Source organism: Mytilus galloprovincialis, chromosome 11 (genome assembly GCF_965363235.1).
Source record: "Mytilus galloprovincialis chromosome 11, xbMytGall1.hap1.1, whole genome shotgun sequence".
Taxonomy (NCBI): Eukaryota; Metazoa; Mollusca; class Bivalvia; order Mytilida; family Mytilidae; genus Mytilus; species Mytilus galloprovincialis.
This window is the reverse complement of record NC_134848.1, coordinates 4,586,041-4,612,945: the sequence shown is the minus strand read 5'-3', so window position 1 is coordinate 4,612,945 and position 26,905 is coordinate 4,586,041. Positions and strand designations below refer to the sequence as shown.

General features: G+C 34.6%; 2 protein-coding genes and 1 long non-coding RNA gene across 4 annotated transcripts in view; all 3 read left to right on the top strand.

The window, feature by feature from the left end:
• Positions 1-26,905, top strand: part of LOC143051559 (uncharacterized) — a 428,761-nt gene that overhangs the window by 166,886 nt on the left and 234,970 nt on the right. The gene's annotated exons all lie outside the window — the stretch shown is intronic.
• Positions 7,098-26,905, top strand: part of LOC143051534 (uncharacterized) — a 204,656-nt gene continuing 184,848 nt past the window's right edge. Inside the window, exons 1-2 of the mRNA XM_076224426.1 lie at positions 7,098-7,194; positions 8,855-8,956. Of these exons, the coding sequence (XP_076080541.1) occupies positions 7,111-7,194; positions 8,855-8,956 (186 nt within the window). The 5' untranslated portion in view covers positions 7,098-7,110. The remainder of the gene's footprint in view (positions 7,195-8,854; positions 8,957-26,905) is intronic.
• The window catches only part of LOC143051548 (uncharacterized), a 35,658-nt gene continuing 24,902 nt past the window's right edge, over positions 16,150-26,905 (top strand). For both annotated transcript variants that reach the window (XM_076224443.1, XM_076224444.1), the window contains exon 1: positions 16,150-16,231. In XM_076224443.1, the coding sequence (XP_076080558.1) occupies positions 16,217-16,231 (15 nt within the window). In that variant the 5' untranslated portion in view covers positions 16,150-16,216. The remainder of the gene's footprint in view (positions 16,232-26,905) is intronic.

Here is a 26,905-nt window from a genome sequence, read left to right as displayed (position 1 = left end):
CATAGCAATGACACTCTTTACATCAACATGTGACAGCACTGACACTCTTTACCTCAACACCAACATGTGACATAGCAATGAAACTCATATGCTCAACACCAACATGTGACATAGCAATGACACTCTTATTGTCAATATCAATATGTGACATAGCAATGACATTCTTATAGTCAACACCAACATGTGACATAGCAATGACACTCATATGCTCAACACCAACATGTGACATAGCAATGACACTCTTATAGTCAACACCAATATGTCACTTAGCAATGACACTCTTATACTCAACACTAACATGTGACATAGCAAATACACTCTTAAAGTCAACACCAACATGTGACATAGCAATGACACTCTTTACCTTAACAACAACATGTGACATAGCAATGACACTCTTATAGTCAACACCAACATGTGACATAGCAATGAAACTCATATGCTCAACACCAACATGTGACATAGCAATAACACTATTATAGTCAACACCAACATGTGACATAGCAATGACACTCTTTACATCAACACCAACATGTCACTTAGCAATGACACTCTTATAGTCAACACCAACATGTGACATAGCAATGACATTCATTACCTCAACACCAGCATGTGACATAGCAATAACACTCTTATAGTCAACACAAACATGAGACAGCAATGACACTCTTATAGTCAACACCAACATGTGACATAGCAATGACACTCTTTACATCAACACCAACATGTGACATTGCAATGAAACTCATATGCTCAACACCAACATGTGACATAGCAATGACACTCTTATAGTCAACACCATCATGACTCTTAAAAATTAGCTTCTTATAGTCAACACTAACATGTGACATAGCAATAACACTCTTATAGTCAACACCAACATGTGACATAGCAATGACACTCTTTACATCAACACCAACATGTCACTTAGCAATGACACTATTATAGTCAACACCAACATGTGACATAGCAATGACACTCATTACCTCAACACCAACATGTCACTTAGCAATGACACTCTTATACTCAACAACAACATGTGACATAGCAATGACACTCTTATAGTCAACACCAACATGTGACATAGCAATGACACTCTTTACATCAACATCAACATGTGACATAGCAATGACACTCATATGCTCAACACCAACATGTGACATAGCAATGACACTCTTATAGTCAACACCATCATGCCTCTTAGCAACGACACTCTTATAGTCAACACTAACATGTGACATAGCAATAACACTCTTATAGTCAACACCAACAAGCGACACAGCAATGACACTCTTTACCTCAACACCAACATTTGATATAGCAATAACACTCTTAAAGTCAGCACCAACATGTGACATAGCAATGACACTCTTATAGTCAACACTAACATGTAACATAAAAATGACACTCATATGCTCGACACCAACATGTGACATAGCAATGACACTCTTTACCTCAACACCAACATGTGACATAGCAATGACACTCTTATCATCTTATAGTCAACACCAACATGTGACATAGCAATGGCACTCTTATACTCAACTCCAACATGTGACATAGCAATGCCACTCTTATAGTCAACACCAACATGTGACATAGAAATGACACTCATATGCTCAACACCAACATGTGACATAGAATCAACACTATTTACCTCAACACCAACATGTGACATATCAACGACACTCTTATAGTCAACACCAACTTGTGACATATCAATGACACTCTTATACTCAACACCACATGTGACGTAGCAATGACACTCTTATAGTCAACACTAACATGTGACATAGCAATAACACTCTTATAGTCAACACCGACATGTGACATAGCAATGACACTCTTATAGTCAACACCAACATGTGACATAGCAATGACACTCTTATAGTCAACACCAACATGTGACATAGCAATGACACTCTTATAGTCAACACCAACTTGTCACTTAGCAACGACACTCTTATAGTCAACACTAACCTGTGACATAGCAATGAAACTCATATGCTCAACACCAACATGTGACATAGCAATGACACTCTTTACCTCAACATCAACATGTGACATAGCAATGACACTCTTATTATCAACACCGACATATTACAAAGCAATGACACTCTTATAGTCAGCACCAATATGTGACATAGCAATGACACTCTTATAGTCAACATTAACCTGCGACCAGTGATCTGGAAGGTTTTTTTCACTATGGGCCCAGGGCCCCTGAAAAATAAATTCAATGGGCCATTTTAAAAAATAATGGGCCATGTTGTCAACATGGTCAAATAAGTGGGTCATTTTAATTGACTTCTGTAAAAAAAAAATATCAGTATAATTTTGGCAAAGAGGTGTTGATACTTACCTTTATGATTTTAAATAAAATCATGGATATTGTTCCTGTGATTTTATAATTTCAATTTCAATGAATATACAATAACTTATTCCTACCCCAACAATATTTACAATGTTTAAACTGGTACTGTTGCCTTGTTCATGTTCATGTTTTTTTTTGTACATTAAATTTGGGTCTTTGTCGATACCATACTTATTCTAGACGTTCCGTATCAGAGGACATTTCAGGCATTTCCTCTGCACTTCTTGTATTATTATAACTTCATCACGGTGACAAGAATAACAGTATAGAGTACCATTAATTCATAGAACATAACAACAAATCGCTCAAGTCATGTTTACAAAATGTGAAAACGAGCCACAGACCAAAAAATGACAAGGACAGTAAGGCGTCTTTTATGGAGACAAAAACTATATTCCTAAAAAGTCTTGGGGTTCTTCAATCGAAATAATAGCAAGCTAAACTAATGAGATTATTATTAGAGTTAAATCTCGTCTGTACTAACCAAATTTCACAAATTTAAAGTTGTTTATAAACAAATATATCATGAATGATGGTTAATTACGTTTTTTGGGTTATCAGTTAGACCGCAAGGTTCTATTATTACAATAGGAAAACACCGAGACGTTAAATCGCATGGTTCTATTATGATAGGGAAACACCCGAGACGTCCCAAAAATATATAGGTGCTCCTATTTTTGGAGGAACATTACACAGTTGTGTACACACACATGGCGGTACGGAACACGATCGGAAATTCATTTGACGATATCTAAACATTTCGAAAGGAAGTGAAAAATATTGTGCCCCACATGGGCGCTTACATTTGTCACTATATGCGCCATTTCTTGTCAATGTGCGCTATAGGCGCAGGGCGCACGTTCTTCCCGATCACTGCTGTGACATAGCAATGACACTCATATGCTCAACATCAACATGTGACATAGCAATGAAACTCTTTACCTCAACACCAACATGTGACATAGCGATGCCACTCTTATAGTCAACACCAACATGTGACATAACAATGACACTCTTATAGTCAACACCAACATGTGACATATCAATGACACTCTTAGTCAACACCAACATGTCACTAAGCAATGACACTATTATAGTCAACACTAACATGTGACATAGCAATGACACTCATATGCTCAACACCAACATGTGACATAGCAATGACACTCTTTACCTCAACACCAACCTGTGACGTAGCAATGATTCTCTTATACTCGACACCAACATGTGACGTAGCAGCAACACTATTATACTCAACACCAACATGTGACATAGCAATGACACTTTTATAGTCAACACCAATATGTGACAAAGCAATGACACTATTATACTCAACACCAACATGTGACAACGCAATGACACTCTTATAGTCAACACCAACATGCAGTCAGAGATATAACTCTATAGGGTTATTACAGAAAATAACTTGTGTGTGTTATTACAGATTTTCTTCCTAAAATATTCTAAATCTGTAATAACATATGTTTGTTATTTGTAAAATTATTTCATTTATAGTGGGCTCTAGGGAACTCTTGAGACTTTGCGCAGAAACTAAATGCATAGCCTAGATAACTAATTTCTTAAGTAAATTAATACATTTTTGATTAACCATGGTAAATCAATGAGTTGAGGCTATTAAGGGATAAACTTAGCTGTAATAACAAGGTTTAGTTATTAAAGGAATGTAACTTATTATATAAGACACTTGGGAATTACTGAGAAACTTGCGCAGAACCTCATTACATGCTCTGGTCATTATTTCTTACAATAAATTAAAATACATTGTAATTAAGCATGATCTATGTCTGAGCAAATCCTTTGAAGTGATATAGAGAAGCTGTGATAACACCCTTTAGTTATTTCAGGCATATTTTTTCTGTGATAACATATAGGTGTATTATGCAAAATGGCAAACTATGAACTGTTATATCTTTCAATAGTTAAGTATACATATAGACAAACGTAATATCAATAGAACTTTTACAAATTTTAACGAAACTAATGATGTATATTGTCCCTTTGAAACATGTAACAAACGTATGTTATCACAGTTCTTTGATTTTTTAGTCTACACTAACAAATGTATGTTATTTTCCTGTAATAACCCTATAGAGTTATATCCATGACTGACATGTGACATAGCAATGACACTCTTAGTCAACACCAACATGTCACTTAGCAATGACACTCTTATAGTCAACACTAACATGTGAAATAGCAATGACACTCTTTACCTCAACACCAACATGTGACATAGCAATGTCACTCTTTACTTCAACACCAACATGTGACATAGCAATGACACTATTTACCTCAACACCAACATGTGACATACCAATGACACTTTTTGTCTCAACACCAACATGTGACATAGCAATGACACTCATATGTTCAACACCAACATGTTACATAGCAATGACACTCTTATAGTCAACACCAACATGTGACGAAGCAATGACACTCTTATAGTCAACACCAACATGTGACGTAGCAATGACACTCTTATAGTCAACACCAACATGTGACATAGCAATGACACTATTATAGTCAACACCAACATGTGACATAGCAATGACACTATTATAGTCAACACCAACATGTGACATAGCAATGACACTCTTATAGTCAACACCAACATGTGACATAGCAACGACACTCTTACAGTCAACACCAACATGTGACATAGCGATGACACACATATGCTCAACACCAACATGTGACATAGCAACGACACTATTATAGTCAACACCAACATGTCTCTTAGCTATGACACTCTTATAGTCAACACTAACATGTGACATTGCAATGACACTCATATGCTCAACACCAACATGTGAAATAGCAACAACACTCTTATAGTCAACACCAACATGTCACTTAGCAATGACAATCTTCTAGTCAACACTGACATGTGACATCGCAATGACACTCGTATAGTCAACACCAACATGTGACATATCAATGACACTCTTATAGTCAACACCTACATGTGACATAGCAATGACACTCTTATACTCAACACCAACATGTGACACAGCAGTGACATTCTTACGCTCATCACCAACATGTGACACAGCAATGACACTCTTATACCCATCACCAACATGTTACGTAGCAGTGACACTCTTATATTCAACACCAGCATGTGACTTAGCAGTACCACTCTTTACCTCAACATCAACATGTCACTTAGCAGTGACACTCTTATACTCAACACCAACATGTGACATAGCAGTGACACTCTTATACTCAACACCAGCATGTGACATAGTAGTGAAACTCTTATACTCAATACCAACATGTGACATAGCAATGACATTCTTATACTCAACACAACCATGTGATGTAGCAGTGACACTCTTATACTCAATACCAACATGTGACATAGCAGTGACACTCTTATATTCAACACAAATATGTCACATAGCAATGACATACTTATACTCAACACCAACATGTGACATAGCAATGACACTCTTTACCTAAACACCAACATGTGGCATAGCAATGACATTCTTATACATGACACCAACATGTGACATAGCAATGAGACTCTTTACCTCAACACCAACATGTGACATATCACTGACACCCTTTACCTCAACACTAACATGTGACATAGCAATGAAATTATTACACTCATCACAAACAAGTGACAGATCACACTTATAGGCAATGCAAACTTGAAAAAAATAAACTTGGCTTATTGCAGTTCTTTACTTATACTCACCACAAACATACACCATTGCTATATTACCCTTATACTCAGCACAAACATACACCATTGCTATATTACCCTTATACTCAGCACAAACATACACCATTGCTATATTACCCTTATACTCATAACAACACATACTCCATTGCTATATCACCCTTATACTCACAACAACACATATGATATGAAGCAGCTGTTATATACTCACCACAAACATACACCATATTGATTGCTATATTACCCTTATACTCACCACAAACATACACCATTGCTATATTACCCTTATACTCACCACAAACATACACCATTGCTATATTACCCTTATACTCACAACAACACATATGATATGAAGCAGCTGGTAGACACCCAACATTTTACACGGTAATACCACTAAATATTTGCTCAGCTTTGATCATTATTTTGAATCGACACAAAATACTGTTAATCAGACAGGTTTACTGGACAACACATATTTGTTAGAATTATATAAAGTGGGGTCTCATTTATTCGCAACACAGAACTGAATCAGATAGTAAGGGTTTTATTTTGTTTCTTGACAAAAAATTATTTTTATAACATCTGATTTTAATGAGAAGTTGATGAGAACAAGTTGTGTTAACTTCTTAAGTTAGATAATGTTAATTCTACAAATCTAATGTAAAACATCTGTTAAAAATAACAAATACTTGACAGAATTATATAAAGTGGGGTCTCATTTCTCTTGTCTCTTTGTCCTGAATCAGAAAATATAACTCGTTTTAATGTTTCTTGAAAAAAAAATTTTTTTTTGACCTGACAGTTCTGATTGAAGTTCTGACATCTCACAATAAAACATATTGTTTATTTGTTGTTTATATAGAATATAAATAAAAGTGTGACTGGTAATTTTATTCAGTTTTGACCACTGATTCATGTGATATATATTTAGTTTATATTTATTACGCAACATTGTCCAGTTTATGACACAAGTTTTGATGTCTGTTATATGTTGATATTACAGTATGGATGGACACCATTAATGTTGGCGGCTGAGGAAGGACACCTGGAGGTGGTGACTTTCCTAGTCACTCACGGCAGTCAGTTAGAAGCTACATCCACCAGGGTAATGATAGATATAATGACCTTACTCTGACTAAACATCACTTTATACAGAATCTACACAAAATCATGTTGTTAATTAGACAGGTTTAATGGACAACAAATACTTGTTAGAATTATATAAAGTGGGGTCTCATTTTATTCGTAACACAGAACTGAATCAGATAGTAAAGGTTTTATTTTGTTTCTTGACAAAAAATTATTTTGTAAACATTTGATTTTAATGAGAAGTTGATGAGAACAAGTTGTGTAAACATCTGTAGTCAGATAATGTTAATTCTACAGATTTAATGTCAAACATCTTTTAAAAATAACAAATACTTGACAGAATTATTTAAAGTGGGGTCTTATTTTTCTCGTCTCTTCGTACTGAATCAGAAAATATAACTCGTTTTAATGTTTCTTGAAAAAAGTTTTTTTTTTTTTCTTTCATCATTCTACGTAATCATTGTTAATCAGACAGATTTAATGGACAACAAATATTTGTTACAATTATATAAAGTGGGGTCTCATTTTAATTGTCTTGTCCAGCTGAGTCCATTGATATAAATATTGTTGATGTTTCTTGAAAAAAGTTTTTGTTTTAACCTGACAGTTCTGATGGAAGTTCTGACATCTCACAATAAAACATGTTGTTTATTTATTGTTTATGTAGAATATAAATGAAAGTGTGACTGGTCATTTTATTCAGTTTTGACCACTGATTCATGTGATATATATTTTGTTTATATTTATTACACAACATTGTTCAGTTTATGACACTAGTTTTGATGTCTGTTATATGTTGATATTACAGGGAGGAAGGACACCATTAATGTTGGCCGCTTGGGTAGGACACCTGGAGGTGGTGACCTACCTAATCACTCACGGAAGTCGGTTAGAAGCCACATCCAGGGTAATGATAGATATAATCACCTTACTCTGACCAAACATCACTTTATACAGAATCTACACAAAATCATGTTGTTAATCAGACAGGTTTAATGGACAACAAATATTTGATAGAATTATATAAAGTGGGGTCTCATTTTATTTGTAACACAGAACTGAATCAGATAGTAAAGGTTTTATTTTGTTTACTTACGAAAAAATTATTTGTAAACATCTGATTTTAATGAGAAGTTGATGAGAACAAGTCGTGTTAACATCTTTAGTCAGATAATGTTAATTCTACAGATTTAATGTAAAACATCTGTTAAAAATAATAAATACTTGACAGAATTATATATAGTGGGGTCTCATTTTTCTTGTCTCTTCGTACTGAATCAGAAAATATTACTCGTTTTAATGTTTCTTGAAAAAAGTTTTTTTTTCAACTTTGGTCATTCTACTAAATCAGCATAACATCATGTTGTTTATCATACATGTTAAATGGACAACAATTACTTGTGAGACTTATATAAAGTTAGGGTTGCTATTATTTGACTTGTTACACATATAATTAAGACTTTACTAATCTTTTTTTACCTGTTTTGTTTCACTGAATCAGAAAATATACATTGAATTTATATATCTTAATCTACCCTTTAATAGTTTATACACAAATATAATTGGATATTTTCTTACCCAATGTTATATTTCTTACATTTGGTAAATTGTTTGACTCCTCTCATGATTTTGTTATCACACACCATTAACATGTTTATATTTTTATATTGTTATAGTTTGGACGCTCAGCTTTACATTATGCTGCTGAGAATGGACGGATTGATGTAACAAAATGGTTAACAGATAAAGGATGCAGTCCTTGGGTGAAATCAAAAGAGGTAACATTCAGTTTTATTGTTATTAAATAGATAGATATTTTTTTCTCTTAAAACTAAATACAAGTCAACAGAAAAAGTACAAATACAATATAAATACAAATACCATAGTTGAGGGTAAACAGCTGCAGATAAAATATAATAAAGTACAACTTTTAAGTTTATGATAAAATACCTGTATAATAAACAGATTAAACTAAATATGAAAAAATCAGTCTGTGCTTAACTTTTACATGGAGGGAAAAACCTTTTTATTAATACACTTAATGAATAATACCAACAGTTTTCTTAAGGAGACTCGCGGGTATAAGATTTTCAGAAAAAAACTTAACAATAATTTTTCATTATAAATTTCATTTATTACCTTAAGTAGTTATTACTTTATCATTATGGTATAAGAATCATTCCAAAAAATCAATTCATGTTGGCCTCAGGTGACTTTTAAAATGTAGATATCATTGAAAAGGCTCCAAATTATCTCCCTTTGGTGCAAAAATGCAATTTTTTGGCATTAAAATTGAAATATCTTTTTTAACTCATATATTTTATATTGTTGTTTTCGAAAAAGCTGTACATAAATATGTACTAAACACACCTAACACTCATCCTACACTACTGACACAACTACCATCTCATCATACTCCACCAACACACCTAACACCAATCCTACACTACTGACACAACTACCATCTCATTATACTCCACCAACACACCCTACACCAATCCTTCACTACTGACACAACTACCATCTCATTATACTCCACCAACACACCCTACACCAAGCATATACTACTGACACAACTACCATCTCACCATACTCCACCAACACACCCTACATCAATCATATACTACAGACACAACTACCATCTCATCATACTCCACCAACACACCTAACACCAATCCTACACTACTGACACAACTACCATCTCATCATAATATGCCAAAACATCTAACACTAATCCTACACTACTGACACAACTACCATCTCATCATACTCCACCAACACACCTAACACCAATCCTACACTACTGACACAACTACCATCTCCTCATACTCCACCAACACCCTACACTAATCATATACTACAGACACAACTACCATCTCACTATACTCCACCAACACACCCTACATCAATCATATACTACTGACACAACTACCATCTCATCATACTCCACCAACACACCGTACAACAATCATACACTACTGACACAACTACAATCTCATCATAATATGCCAAAACATCTAACACTGATCCTACACTACTGACACGATTACCATCTCATCATATTCCACCAACACACCTAACACCAACCCTACACTACTGACACAATCACCATCTCATCATACTCCACCAACACACCCTACACCAATCAAATACTACTGACACAACTACCATCTCACTATACTCCAACAACACACCCTACATCAATCATATACTACTGAAACAAATACCATCTCATCATACTCCACCAACACACCCTACACCAATCATACACTACTGACACAACTACAATCTCATCATAATATGCCAAAACATCTAACACTTATCCTACACTACTGACACAACTACCATCTCATCATACTTCACCAACACACCTAATACCAATCCTACACTACTGACACAATTACCATCTCATCATACTCCACCAACACACCCTACAACAATCATACACTACTGACAAAACTACCATCTCATCATACTCTACCAACACACCCTACATCAATCATATACTACTGACACAACTACCATCTCATCATACTCCACCAACACACCCTACAACAATCATACACTACTGACAAAACTACCATCTCATCATACTCTACCAACACACCCTACATCAATCATATACTACTGACACAACTACCATCTCATCATACTCTACCAACACACCTAACACCAACCCTACACTACTGACACAACTACCATCTCATCATACTCCATCAACACACCCTACATCAATCCTACACTACTGACACACCTACCATCTCATCATACTCCACCAACACACCCTACACCAATCATACACTACTGACACAACTTCCATCTCATCATACTCTACCAACACACCCTACATCAATCATATACTACTGACACAACTACCATCTCATCATACTCTACCAACACACCTAACATCAACCCTACACTACTGACACAACTACCATCTCATCATACTCCACCAACACACCCTACATCAATCCTACACTACTGACACAACTACCATCTCATCATACTCCACCAACACACCCTACACCAATTCTACACTACTGACACAACTACCATCTCATCATACTCCACAACAACGCCCTACGCCAATCCTACACTACTGATATAACTACCATCTCATCATAATCCACTAACACACTTAACACCAATCCTACACTACTGATATAACTACATTCGTATCATACACCACCAACACACTTAACACCAATCCTACACTACTGATATAACTCATTCTTATCATACACCACCAACACACCTAACACCAATCCTACATTACTGACACAACTACCATCTCATCATACTCCACCAACACATCTTACACCAATCCTACACTACTGACACAACTACCATCTCATCATACTCCACCAACACACCCTACATCAATGATACACTACTGACACAACAACCATCTCATCATACTCCACCAACACACCTAACACCAATCCTACACTACTGACACAACTACCATCTCATCATACTTCACCAACACACCCTACATCAATCATATACTACTGACACAACAACCATCTCATCATACTCCACCAACATAACTAACACCAATCATACATTACTGACACAACTACCATCTCATCATACTCTACCAACACACCCTACATCAATCCTACATTACTGACACAACTACCATCTCATCATATTCCACCAACACACCTAACACCAATCCTACATTACTGACACAACTACAATCTCATCATACTCTACCAACTCACCTAACACCAATCCTACATTACTGACACAACTACCATCTCATCATACTCCACCAACACATCTAACATCAATCCTACACTACTGACACAACAACTATCTCATTATACTCCACCAACACATCTAACACCAATCCTACACTACTGACACAACTACCATCTCATCATACTCCACCAACACACCCTACATCAATCATATACTACTGACACAACAACCAGCTCATCATACTCCACCAACACACCTAACACCAATCATACATTACTGACACAACTACCATCTCATCATACTCCACCAACATACCCTACATCAATCATATACTACTGACACAACAACCATCTCATCATACTCCACCAACACACCTAAGACCAATTATACATTACTGACACAACTACCATCTCATCATACTCTACCAACACACCCTACATCAATCATATACTACTGACACAACTACCATCTCATCATACTCCACCAACACACCTAACACCAATCATACACTTCTGACACAACTACCATCTCATCATACTCCACCAACACACCTAACACCAATCATACACTTCTGACACAACAAACATCTCATCATACTCCACCAACACACCCTACATCAATCATATACTACTGACACAACAACCATCTCATCATACTCCACCAATACACCCTACATCAATCATACACTACTGACACAACTACCATCTCATCATACTCCACCAACACATCTATCACCAATCCTACACTACTGACACAACTACCGTCTGATCATACTCCACAAACACATCTATCACCAACCCTACACTACTGACACAACTACCATCTCATCATACTCCACAAACACCCCTAACACCAATCATACACTTCTGACACAACAAGCATATCATCATACTCCACCAACACACCCTACATCAATCATATACTACTGACACAACAACCATCTCATCATACTCCACCAATACACCCTACATCAATCCTACACTACTGACTTAACTACCATCTCATCATACTCCACCAACACATCTATCACTAATCCTACACTACTGACACAACTAATATCTCATCATACTCTACCAACACATCTATCACCAACCCTACACTACTGACAAAACTACCATCTCATCATACTCCACCAATACACCCTACATCAATCATACACTACTGACACAACTACCATCTCATCATACTCCACCAACACATCTATCACCAATCCTACACTACTGACACAACTACCGTCTGATCATACTCCACCAACACATCTATCACCAACCCTACACTACTGACACAACTACCATCTCATCATACTCCACAAACACCCCTAACACCAATCATACACTTCTGACACAACAAGCATCTCATCATACTCCACCAACACACCCTACATCAATCATATACTACTGACACAACTACCATCTCATCATACTCCACCAACACACCTAACACCAATCATACATTACTGACACAACTACCATCTCATCATACTCCACCAACACACCTAACACCAATCATACACTTCTGACACAACTACCATCTCATCATACATGTACTCCACCAACACACCTAACACTAATCAAACACTTCTGACACAACAAGCATCTCATCATACTCCAACAACACACCCTACATCAATCATATACTACTGACACAACTACCATCTCAGCATACTCCACCAACACACCTAACACCAATCATACACTTCTGACACAACTACCATCTCATCATACTCCACCAACACACCTAACACCAATCATACACTTCTGACACAACAAGCATCTCATCATACTCCACCAACACACCCTACATCAATCATATACTACTGACACAACTACCATCTCATCATACTCCACCAACACACCCTACATCAATCATATACTACTGACACAACTACCATCTCATCATACTCCACCAACACTCCTAACACCAATCATACACTACTGACACAACTACCATCTCATCATACTCTACCAACACACCTAACACCAATCATACACTACTGACACAACTACCATATCATCATACTCCACCAACACACCCTACATCAATCATATACTACTGACACAACTACCATCTCATCATACTCCACCAACACACCCTACATCAATCATATACCACTGACACAACAACCATCTCATCATACTCCACCAACACACCCTACATCAATCATACACTACTGACACAACTACCATCTCATCAAACTCTACCAACACACCTAACACCAATCATACACTACTGACACAACTACCATCTCATCATACTCCACCAACACACCCTACATCAATCATATACTACTGACACAACAACCATCTCATCATACTCCACCAACACACCCTACATCAATCATACACTACTGACACAACTACCATCTCATCATACTCCACCAACACATCTAACACCAATCCTACAATCCTACGTTGAAAGACAAAATTATTTTATGCTGTGACTCTGTACCTATGTATCTTGTTATACTTTGAATGACAAAATTATTTTATTTATTAACATGATTAATATAACTTTTACTGTTAACCCACTTTTTTGTGATTTACATTTGACGTGACTCTGTACTTGTGTATCCTGTCATACTTTGAACCACACTAGTATTTTATTTATTATCATTACTTTAACGGTTAAGTCAATTTTTGTTATATCTATTCTGCGTGACTGTATTTATGCATCACGTCATACTTTGAACGACAAAATTATTTCATGTCTACCTGTGCGAATTTCAAACGCTCAATTTTACACGAGTACTCAAAACCCTCCTTCCTTGATGGGTGCATTTTACATAAACAAATAAAATCGTATAATATAAGCAAAATGAGGATGTTAATTTGATGTATGCCTTTTTGTGCTTCTTCGTTACATTTGTTGTTTTTATAGTGATTAAGATGATAACACAATGTTGACTGCTGTACCCCTATTTTTGACATTTTTACCTATTGTGTCTGTTTGCTTTGTTCACGCATCGGTGACAATATAATGGAATTTGATGCTACTGTCATACAAGTGAGAGGTTTAGCTAGCTATAAAATCAGGTTCAATCCACCATTTTCTACATTTGAAAATGCCTGTACCAAGTCAGGAATATGACAGTTCTTGTCCATTTGTTTTTGATGCGTTTTGTTATTTGATTTTGCCATGTGATTATGGACTTTCCAAATTGATTTTCCTCTGAGTTCAGTATTTTTGTGATTTTACTTTCTACTGACACAACAACTATCTCATCATACTCCACCAACACACCCTATACCAATCATATACTACTGACACAACAACCATGAAAGGGAAGGGGATTGTAGTTACGACGTAAGGATCATATCCGATATCATTTGTGACACAACTACTATCTCATCATACTCCACCAACACACCTTACACCAATCATACACTACTGACACAACTACCATCTCATAATACTCCACCAACACACCTAACACCAATCATACACTACTGACACAACTACATTCTTATCATACACCACCAACACACCTAACACCAATCCTACATTACTGACACAACTACCATCTCATCATACTCCACCAACTCACCTAACACCAATCCTACATTACTGACACAACTACCATCTCATCATACTCTACCAACACACCTAACACCAATTCTACATTACTGACACAACTACCATCTCACCATACTCCACCAACACACCTAACACCAATCCTACACTACTGACATAACTACCATTTCATCATACTCTGCCAACACACTTAACACTAATCCTACATTACTGACACGACTACCATCTCATCATACTGTACCAACACACCCTATACCAATCGTACACTACTGACACGACTACCATCTTATCATACTGTACCAACACACTAAACACCAATCATACACTACTGACACAACTACCATCTTATCATACTCTACCAACACACTAAACACCAATCATACACTATTAACAAAACTACCATATAATCACATTCCACCAATACACCTTACACCAATTATACACTATTAGCAAAAATACCATATAATCATACTCCAGCAACTCATCTTACTTCAATCTAATCACATTTCACCAAGACACCCTACACCAATCATTCAATATTTTCTTTAACATCATAATCTCAAATATTATTGACTGGTTTTTATTTCAAGTACTGTATATATAGAAAAGACAACATTCTGCATTGCATAGGTAAAATTAATGCAACAGTTACCTATTACTTAATGTTTTACAGTTTTTGAAATAAAAGATATATATGTGTATAATAAATGAAAGATTATTTGATTATATTTCAGGGTAAGACTCCTTATGATCTGGTAACAATATCAAGGTATTGTTCTGAAGAGAAGAAGAAAGAAGTGATGGACTTCCTTAAGGTAAATATCTTTGTCTTACTTTAAAAGATATTCACAGATTATAAGAGACAAAACAGACTTGGTACAAAGAAATTACAATAAAACGGTTTTCAATGTCATTGTAGTATTTTTTGTCAGTTAACAATGTAAGTTGACAATTCCAAGCTTGTTGCCTAATATACATGTTGGCATATATGTGAAAGACAAATGTTTAAAATCTGTTCTCATCTGTTGGATGTCTCTTATTTTTTGTGTCATCAGCTTGGTATCTCCTTGGTATATACACTACAGTCCAGGTGGACTTTGTCATTTCCACTCGCCCACAGTGGACAAACCAATGCCGTCCACTTTCTGTCCATCGTGGGCGTAGTGCCCACCCTATGCCGTGGACATTGGTGGGCGTAGTGCCCACCCTATACCGAGGTTTAGTTTAACATAGGACTCTATGGGAAATGTATACAAATGACTTCTTCTAGAGAACCACTGAATGGAATGAAACTAAACATAGCATGAATGTTCCTTATGAGATGCTGACCAAATGTTGTTACTTTGTCTCCGATCCATCATCCAAGATGGCTGCCAGGGGGGGGGGGGGGGGGGGGCTAAGTTTAACATAGGACCCTATGGGAAATGCATACAGAAGTCTTCTAGAGAACCACGGAATTGAATGAAATCAAACATAGCATGAATAGTCCTTTTTATGAGGTGCTGGCCAAGTGTTGTTACTTTGTAGCCAAATTTTATCTATTTTTATATGATTTCAAAAACCCAAGTAAAGTCAGGTGAGCGATACAGGCTCTAATGAGAGCCTCTAGTTGTCCTTCATGTCCTTGTGGTTGAAATATTGATATTTTTTGGTCTGACTTTTGACCTCAATTTCAAAAAATTGTGACCACTCTGGATTTTACGACCAAACTTTTCTTATTGTACACATTATTCCTCCTTGCACTGATATATAAGTTAGGTATGTATTTTTCCGGAACATTAAAATTTTTAAAAATGAACTCTGGTTGCAGTTCTCATTACACGCATACTGTCTGTTTTATTCTTTTTATTTTGTATGTCGTCAGTCATGGAGCAGTTTCTGGTGGGAGTTGGGGAGGGGAGTGGGGGGCCGGTCTTATATTTTTTCTATTTTTTAGAAAAAAATATTTTTTGATTCTGATTTTTGTAAAAAAATAATTCTGGCAAGTAACTAGAGTAGAGAACGACCGTTAGATTTGTAGGGGCTGAAATAAAAATGCAGGACAGGTCATCCAAGATTGAAAATGGCATCAATTGTAGAGCTGTATGCAGCTCTTTCTAAAAGAAGGGATAATTATCTGCAGATATAGCATATATCACTTACAGCATTGTGTTAATAATTCCTGAAATAAATAATTTGATTCCAAATTTTAAGAGACTGAACGAAAAAAAAAATAGCTAGAAATGGAAGACAAAAATATTTGCGGACGAAAAAATTGAACATGCCCTTCCCCAGCCCATTTTCAATTTAAATGGCTGGTCCCTTAGTTCAAAATTTCAGCCCAAAACTTTTTTTATAGGAAGTGACCACTCCTTTGCACTGGTGGTAAGCGGATGGTCGTAACTTAAAGTTACGACCATCCGAAGATGGGAGACAACTCTAGGGATAAATTTTTCTTTTCCGATTTTCATGCAGTAAAAAAAATGTTTCGGTAAAAAAGCTTGTCTCATACATACTAATCGTCAGTGCGTTGATATTGAAACAAAATTTGATACATAAAAACATTCCAATTTTCGTAAAATGATCATTCAATAATTCGAGCATGATGGTCGTAACTAAAAAAACAAAAATGTTCAGGATGGTCGTAACTTAAAATTGTGATGGTCGTAACTCTTTATTAAATAGGACCTAATAAGACAAGTCAAGAGTTTTAAACGTGTCTTTTGTTATATGAATACATTATATGATATATTTGTGAGGTTGATTTCACTAAATGATAAAAACTAAAAGAGGTGAAGAGAGGGTTACCTGTAAAGTGCGAAAGGAAAGAAAATTGGAACGAATCGAGAGAAAAAAAACCAATACAAAATGAAATGACCAGTCACTGTTACTTAAAATATAATGTATAAAATCAACCAAGAGGTAACTAATTATAAGCTGTTAACTTTGATAACAATATAAATTCTCAAAAGTGGAGAATTCATTTTAACACACAGCTCTGGTTATGATCATTCTTAGTTACGAATTGAGAAAAGGCGCTTTTAACAAATTTGACATCACATGACATAACAGTATCCTGATTTATTTTCTTTATATTTTGCATGTATTGAAAAGATAAACTTTTTAAAAACTAGTATGTACCTACTAGGTGGAATTTAAAAGAAAAATTACAATTTAAAATTGAAGTCGAAAGAGCATAAGTAAGGAGTCAAAATAATGTTATGGGGATCGTTATCGAGACGAGACCATATCCGCGAATTTGCAGGTCCGTAATCGAATTCAACAACATGCATCTTATTCTTAGCCTGGATTTTGAGAAGTCGTAATGTCATTTGGTATATAGTCAAGCTGATGATAAGGTGCAAATTCGAAGTTCAGGTATAACTATTACCCGTGGTTTGAGAAAATTCTGAATACGCCTATTGGTACCATGCTATCCGCTATACATCTTTGTCTTTCTTATCGAAAATAACATGAACCCTGGACCACAGGATTTTTATTTCCAATTCATAAAGGGAATGATGCATCCGATCTTAATAACTATCGAGGAATTACAATTACTGATTCATTGGGGAAGCCTTTTTAATAAGATACTTGATACACGTCTTTGTAAATCCTTAGATAAATATCATATCATTGATGAGAGCCAAATTGGGTTTACCAAAAAAAAAAAAAAAAAAAAAAAAAAACGACCACCTGACCATATGTTTCCAGAAGGCTTTTGATACTGTCATTCTCCCAGGGATAAAACTTAAGCTATTGAATATAGTTAGAGAGTATGGTGAGAGATCTCTTTAGAACTAAAGTTGGAGTAAAACAGGGAGACAATTTGAGTCCAAATTTGTTTAAAATTTTTATAAATGAACTTCCTGATTGTGTTAAAAGTTCCTCTGATCCAGCTGTTGTGTATTCACGCCAGCCTATTCTTTACTATACATATGCTGATGATCTTGCCATTTTTTCAACTTCAGCAAAAGGACTTCAAAGTAAACTTGATGGATTAAGATCGGCGTTTGAAAATTAATCCCAATAAAACTTAATTTCTGCATCCCATTATCAGAGTAACAAATAAAATAATATTTTTGTAGTAAACTTTATATAACAACTGAGTTTATTAACATGGTTATGCATGTGCGCAGTACTTTTAAAATAGCTTGATAAAAGTTCGTCTAAATACTTGAGTTACGGTCATCTTTCAAAGTTACGACCATCTTGTGTCGGTTACGACCATCATCCAAAATACTATAGTTGACATTACGACCATCACAAGTTAAAGTTACGACCATCATGCTCGAATTTTTGAATGACTATTTTACGAAAATTGGAATGATTTTATGTGTCAAATTTGGTTTCAATAACAACGCACTCACAATATGTGTATATGAGACAAGCGGTTTGACTCAAATGAACCTTTTACTGCACGAAAATCGGAAAAGAAAAACTTATCCCTAGAGTTGTCTCCCATATTCAGATGGTCGTAACTTTTAGTTACGACCATCCGCTTACCACCAGTGCTTTGGTGCATATGCATGCAAAGCTTAAGAAAGCAGTAACTGACAATTTGTATTAATCCGGATCATTGTTTAGAATAACCTAAATAACAAAAAAGGGGGAATTCCTTGTACTCTTTGTACTTTGGGAAAAATGAAGAAAAAAAACGAATACCGAATACTCAACAGAAAACTTCATATAAACTATTGTTCTTTCGCAGAATAAACGGTAAATAATCAAATAAGAAAGATATAATGATATAATTGTATAATTCCAGCGTATTAAATTCCAACTTTTATTAAGGCGTACTATTTTTTTTTCGCGGACCAAATATCTGAAATAATACCAGCGATTTCGCATACTAAATGAGAGTTAGGGCAAGACCCTTTGATTCTAGGATCAGAGATGGCAGATTTTGTAAATAAATTTATTGGTCCGGAAAAAAATAGTAGTAAATATGCTTGCTTCCATCTAAAAAAAACCTGGCCTCCACCTAAAAAAAACCTGGCCTCCAAATTCTATTATACAGTAATGTGATACATGTGTAATACATAATCTTGCGTGTAGCAGTTGATTTTTTTTTCTAAAATAAAAATCTGATTGACCAAATCTGCCAGCCGGCCCCCTCAGAATAAATGGTTGCCTCCTTATACTCTTCTCAAAGACACATGATCGATACCCGTTATAACGGCGATATAAAATAAATTAATATATAGGAAAAAGACGGGACAAAAAGAGGGGGGTCAACTGATTTTTCTTATTATTTGTTGCAAATTTCCCATACAGTCCCTTACAAGAAATTTGCAACAAATAAAAAAAAAAAAAATTTGCCCCAGTCCGACCATTTAACATGAAAAGGGGGCGGGGCATGCTGTTTCTTTCGGAAATAATATATTGATTCTGAATTTTGAGAAAACAATTAATCTGGCCAGGTAAGGAAGAAAAATCTAATCTTGGATAATTATCACAAAATATAATGTTAAATTTGAAACCATGAATTAATCATGCTATCATTCCACGTGACTATTAAAAGTGTACAAGGTGATCACCACAGGTATACATTTATACTTACTTTTTCGTTTTAATCCGTACATAGGCACTTCCCATATATAAGTTAAAAATACATAGTCTTATATATCCATCCTTATACTTGAAAGCTCATATTTTATCATTGTTTTCTAATAAAGGAAACTTTTTGAGGTGTCAAGGGGTATTTTAGTCGATTATTCGATTTTAATGAGCTTTATCCAATAGCAAAATCACCCCTCCCAATACGTTCGTTCGTCATTATTCGTCGGTTCGTGATCTCACCGGTTACCTCTAATACGACTTTCCGTCCTGATTGTGCATGAGATTTTTGCCACAACACGTTAAGCAACCAAAAAATTAAATTTGTCTATTAGAAAAATACTCAATTATGATGAAATATAGAAACTGAGACTACAATGGAGATATATTCATTATTCATACTTTATTTAAATTCCATCAAGGCTTTCTAACAGGAACCGTATGCAAAATGGCTTGTGTACTCAAGTTAAGATAAAATGTTCCGAACGGACTTAGATTTTTCTACACTTTCAACGATGAGTTACGTTACAAAACGGAACCTTGCTTCAGTATAAGAATGTTTAGTAGTATAACCAAAAGTGGACAACGCTTTCAAAAGGGGGTTTTGATCCATGAGAAAGCCACATTTTATTTTAAATTTGTTCTGTAATTTCATTTACCGTTTTCAAAAGACATAAATTGAATGGAAAATTTTACGACTTTGTAGAGATTTCTCAATCTGTTTTAAATATAACATGGTTGAAACAAAACTTTAAGGTTTTTTTTATGTTTTTTTTTTGTTTTTTGCAAAACCATATATGTTTATTATATGACCGCAAAAATTGAAAATTTTTTGGTCGTATATTGGTATGATGTTGGCGTCGTCGTCTGCGTCGTCGTCGTCGTCCAAATACTTTTAGTTTTCGCACTCTAACTTTAGTAAAAGTTAATAGAAATCTATGAAATTTTAACACAAGGTTTATGACCACAAAAGGAAGGTTGGGATTGATTTTGGGAGTTTTGGTCCCAACATTTTAGGAATTAGGGGCCAAAAAGGGCCCAAATAAGCATTTTATTGGTTTTCGCACTATAACTTTAGTTTCAGTAAATAGAAATCTATGAAATTTTGACACAAGGTTTATGACCACAAAAGAAAAGTTGGGATTGATTTTGGGAGTTTTGGTTCCATCAGTTTAGGAATTAAGGGCCAAAAGAGGGCCCAAATAAGCATTATTCTTGGTTTTCGCACAATAACTTTAGTATAAGTAAATAGAAATCAATGAAATTTGAACACAAGGTTTATGACCACAAAAGGAAGGTTAAGATTGATTTTGGGAGTTGAGGTCCCAACAGTTTAGGAATAAGGGGCCAAAAAGGGGCCTAAATAAGCATTATTCTTGGTTTTCGCACCATAACTTTAGTATAAGTAAATAGAAATCTATGAAATTTTAACACAAGGTTTATGACCACAAAAGGAAGGTTGGGATTGATTTTGGGAGTTTTGGTCCCAACATTTTAGGAATTAGGGGCCAAAAAGGGCCCAACTAAGCATTTTATTGGTTTTCGCACTATAACTTTAGTTTAAGTAAATAGAAATCTATGAAATTTTGACACAAGGTTTATGACCACAAAAGGAAGGTTGGGATTGATTTTGGGAGTTTTGGTTCCATCAGTTTAGGAATTAAGGGCCAAAAGAGGGCCCAAATAAGCATTATTCTTGGTTTTCGCACAATAACTTTAGTATAAGTAAATAGAAATCAATGAAATTTAAACACAAGGTTTATGACCACAAAAGGAAGGTTGAGATTGATTTTGGGAGTTGAGGTCCCAACAGTTTAGGAATTAGGGGCCAAAAAGGGGCCCAAATAAGCATTATTCTTGGTTTTCGCACCATAACTTTAGTATAAGTAAATAGAAATCTTTGAAATTTAAACACAAGATTTATAACCATAAAAAAAAGGTTGGCTTTGATTTTGGGAGTTTTGGTCCCAACAGTTTAGGAATAAGGGGTCCAAAGGGTCCAAAATTGAACTTTGTTTGATTTCATCAAAAATTGAATAATAAATTGGGGTTCTTTAATTTGCCGAATCTAACTGTGTATGTAGATTCTTAATTTTTGGTCCCGTTTTCAAATTGGTCTACATTAAGGTCCAAAGGGTCCAAAATTAAACTTAGTTTGATTTTAACAAAAATCGAATTCTTGGGCTTTTTTGATATGCTGAATCTCAAACATGTACTTAGATTTTTGATTATGGGCCCAGTTTTCAAGTTGGTTCAAATCAAGATCCAAAATTATTATATAAAGTATTGTGCAATAGCAAGAAATTTTCAATTGCACAGTATTCAGCAATAGCAAGAAATTTTCAATTGCACAGTATTGTGCAATAGCAAGAAATTTTCAATTGCCACTATTGCGCAATAGCAAGAAATCTTCAATTGCACAGTATTGTGCAATAGCAAATATTTTCAATTGCACAGTATTGCGCAATAGCATGAAATATCTAATTGCACAATATTGTGCAATAGCAAGAAATTTTCAGTTGGAGTTATCTTTCTTTGTCCAGAATAGTAGTTGAATCAACTTAAATCATTGTTTTATACAATATACAATGTATATTCACTTTTACTACCAACTGATAAATTAAAACAATCTTTACCATTCAGTGATAACAAGCACTTTATTTTACATTTTAATATTTTATGATGTATTTAAATGAGTAGCTTTTGTTGCAAACTGCATTAGAAATTTGAATCGAGATGAGTTTAAGAAAAAAGGTAAAGGGGGATGTGAAAAAAAATGGGGGGGGGGGGTAAATTTTTCCTATTTCAGATTTCATAAATAAAAAGAAAATTTCTTCAAACATTTTTTCAACAGCATAGTGAATTGCTCAAAGGCAAATAAAATATTTTAAGTTCATTAGACCACATTCATTCTGTGTCAGAAATCTATGCTGTGTCAACTATTTAATCACAATCCAAATTTAGATCTGAATCCAGCTTGAATCAACCTCTGCGGTCGTATAAAGCTGCAACTTGCGGAGCATCTGGTTACTTTTCAAATGAAACCGTCTGTTTTTGTTTACCAAGTAAACTTGTACATGTATATGTTTATTTGACTTTAATAAACTGTTACATCTATCCCCATCGCTCATCACCTTGAGACGACTCTTTAAAGATCAAACAAAAAATCAACACGCTAAGGCCAATTAAAATTAATTGATAGATTTTCATCCCCGCCCGCCCCTCTGAAATCGTCCCGCCCCGATTTTTTTTATTTTGAAAAATTAACGATTTCCGGATTAGTTCATCTCCGTTTCCGGTAACCGTCAAAAATTTTGTTTCCTTTCTAACTTCCTGTTTCAATTTTCGGTTTTCGTATTACTTCGAGTAATTAAAAAAGATTCTGCAGCTCTACGATGACAAAATCGTCTACCGAGAATAGAGATTGATTTCAAGAAGGGCATGAAATAATCGGGTTACAAGTTATACGCTGTGTCCAAGATCGCAAATCGCGGTATGACACAAATTTCTGTGATTAAGAAAACTGTGAATTTTTTTATTGATAAAATGACTTTGTGGCAGGAATTGTGGACTATGAATTATACCCAAAGAGCTCGAATCGTGGAACACATTCGTACAAAACCATAACTGTATAATTAAAATGACGCAAGCACGAACTTGTTAGATTTATGACAGTACAATTGAGTTCAAAAAGTCGGCAAACATACACTTAGATTTACCCATGGCTTTTTTAATGACAAACAGCACAAACACCTTCTGTCCCAATACCCTTAAGGTGGTACCCAACACTTTCACTTAAATTAATTTGGCTCGTTTAATTTTCATAAAATTTTGTCAAAGTATTTACTTTGACACTTTAACAAAAATATAAAAATTTTAAAAAATTGGAACCAATCGTTTTGTCAGAAAAATTACACTGGTTTATAATATAGCAATTTGATAAACGCCAATTTTGATCATTGAGAAGCTTAATATTGCTTTTACAACACAACGTAATTAAAACGTTTAGCTGACTTTACAGAGTTATCTCCCTGTAGTGTTAGGTACCACCTTAATAGAGCCATTAAACATCTTCTCTTTTTTGGTTAAGTTCATGTTTTACATATTAATCATACAAGCACCAACCCTTTCGTTTTCAAAACAGTTTCATTTTATTCTGAACTCGTAATTCTTTAGTTGCATATTTGTTTCATTTTATGGAGACAAAAAAATGGTCGCTTAAAAAGACACTAAATTTGGTGAAGATAGTCTAACTGAGGGGAGTATGCTTCTTTTATGTTTTTGCTGTTTAGGCTTCTAAAGCAGCTATTACATGTAGAACAGTGGTTGCCAATTACAGATTTTTATTCATGTTAAGATTTGAAATATTATGTACCATTCCTTATATGTATATACATAATATAAACTTATTATTACTCTTGAATATTTGAAGAACACGTCACAAGAGGGTTTCAAAAGAAATAAAAATTCGGATGAAAATCTACTAATTTTAGTTGGCCTAATTTGTAAAGAATCAAATCGTCGGTCGTGGATAAATAATACCATGTAACGGCGCGTCATGATAAGGTGGGAAATTGACTTCATCGCACACTGAATTATGGCTGAGAAAGGTACTACTAAAGTTAAACCTATTCTCATGTATAATTCTGAATTTTGGTAAATTGATTTTTATGAAAAAATAATAAGAGCTGAAAGACGACCACAACTTAAAGACATGAGTAAATTTGATATTCTAGCAATGATTGACAATAGCCAAATGGAGAAGACACATTTAAAATTTTGCAAATATATACTGGGGCTTAGTAAACAATATGTCAATTTAGCTGCAAGAGCAGAACTAGCTCAGTATCCCATAGGTGTCTTTATTAAAGTCAATCATTGAAGTATTTAGCAAGAATTTCTAGTGATGAAAATAACAATTTATTATTTGATGCTTTCTGTTTATCTAAATGGCTTAGCACAAACGGTATATTTTCATGGTTTTAATATTTAGAAAATATAGCTCATGCAAATAAATTAGAAATAAATAAAATACAGGATATAAACTATAAACATTGATAAACAAGAGAAGATTTTATTCTCAAAAAATATTAAAAAAAAAAAAAAAGATAGCTTTGGAAATATTTTCTTTGAAAAATTAAAATTAACTAATGACACCAGTAAAATAAAGACAAAATATGAAATAGACAAATACATTTCTAAAAATAGTTTTGAAAATAGAAAATTATTATGTAAAATGCGAGTAAGCCGACCATTTCTTGGAAATAGAGAGGGGTAGATATAAAAGAATTCAAAGAGAAAATAGAATATTTTAACATTTTAATATAAATTCGGTTGAAGATGAAACCCACTTTTTCTTAAAAATGTAAAATTAATAAATCTTACGTAATCAGCTTGAAAATGATATAAATAATATATGCCCAGAATACTTTAAATTGTCTGAAACAGATAGATTACAATTAATTCTATCTTCATTTCATATTATGCAGCTGACTGTTCCGTTCATTAAAAAGTCATTTAAGAATTGAATGCTCTTTTTTGTAAATTTATTGGGGTGTAAAAGGGTTGACCGAAGTACATTTTGTATGAAGCGCGGAAGCGCTTCTTACTAAAAATGTGCGCACGGTCAACGCTTTTACAACCCTATAAAATTACACAAAAAAAAAGCATTCAATACTTATAATTACATTTTTACCTATAGAATCATGAAAACACACCTTTTATAAAGTTTTTATTTCATTTACCTGTGCACTTTATTGTCATGATTGTGGGACCTCGTGTCATCATGAATGAAAAAGTTTTATTGTGTGATACAACTGCTTAAGGAATAACACGTTATGTGCAGTTAGCCAATCAGAATAACGTATCATAATGAAACATGAATCTAATGTAATTATTTATATATGATATTTAATATGTTAATTTTTCCATTGTGTATTATTTTATTGTAT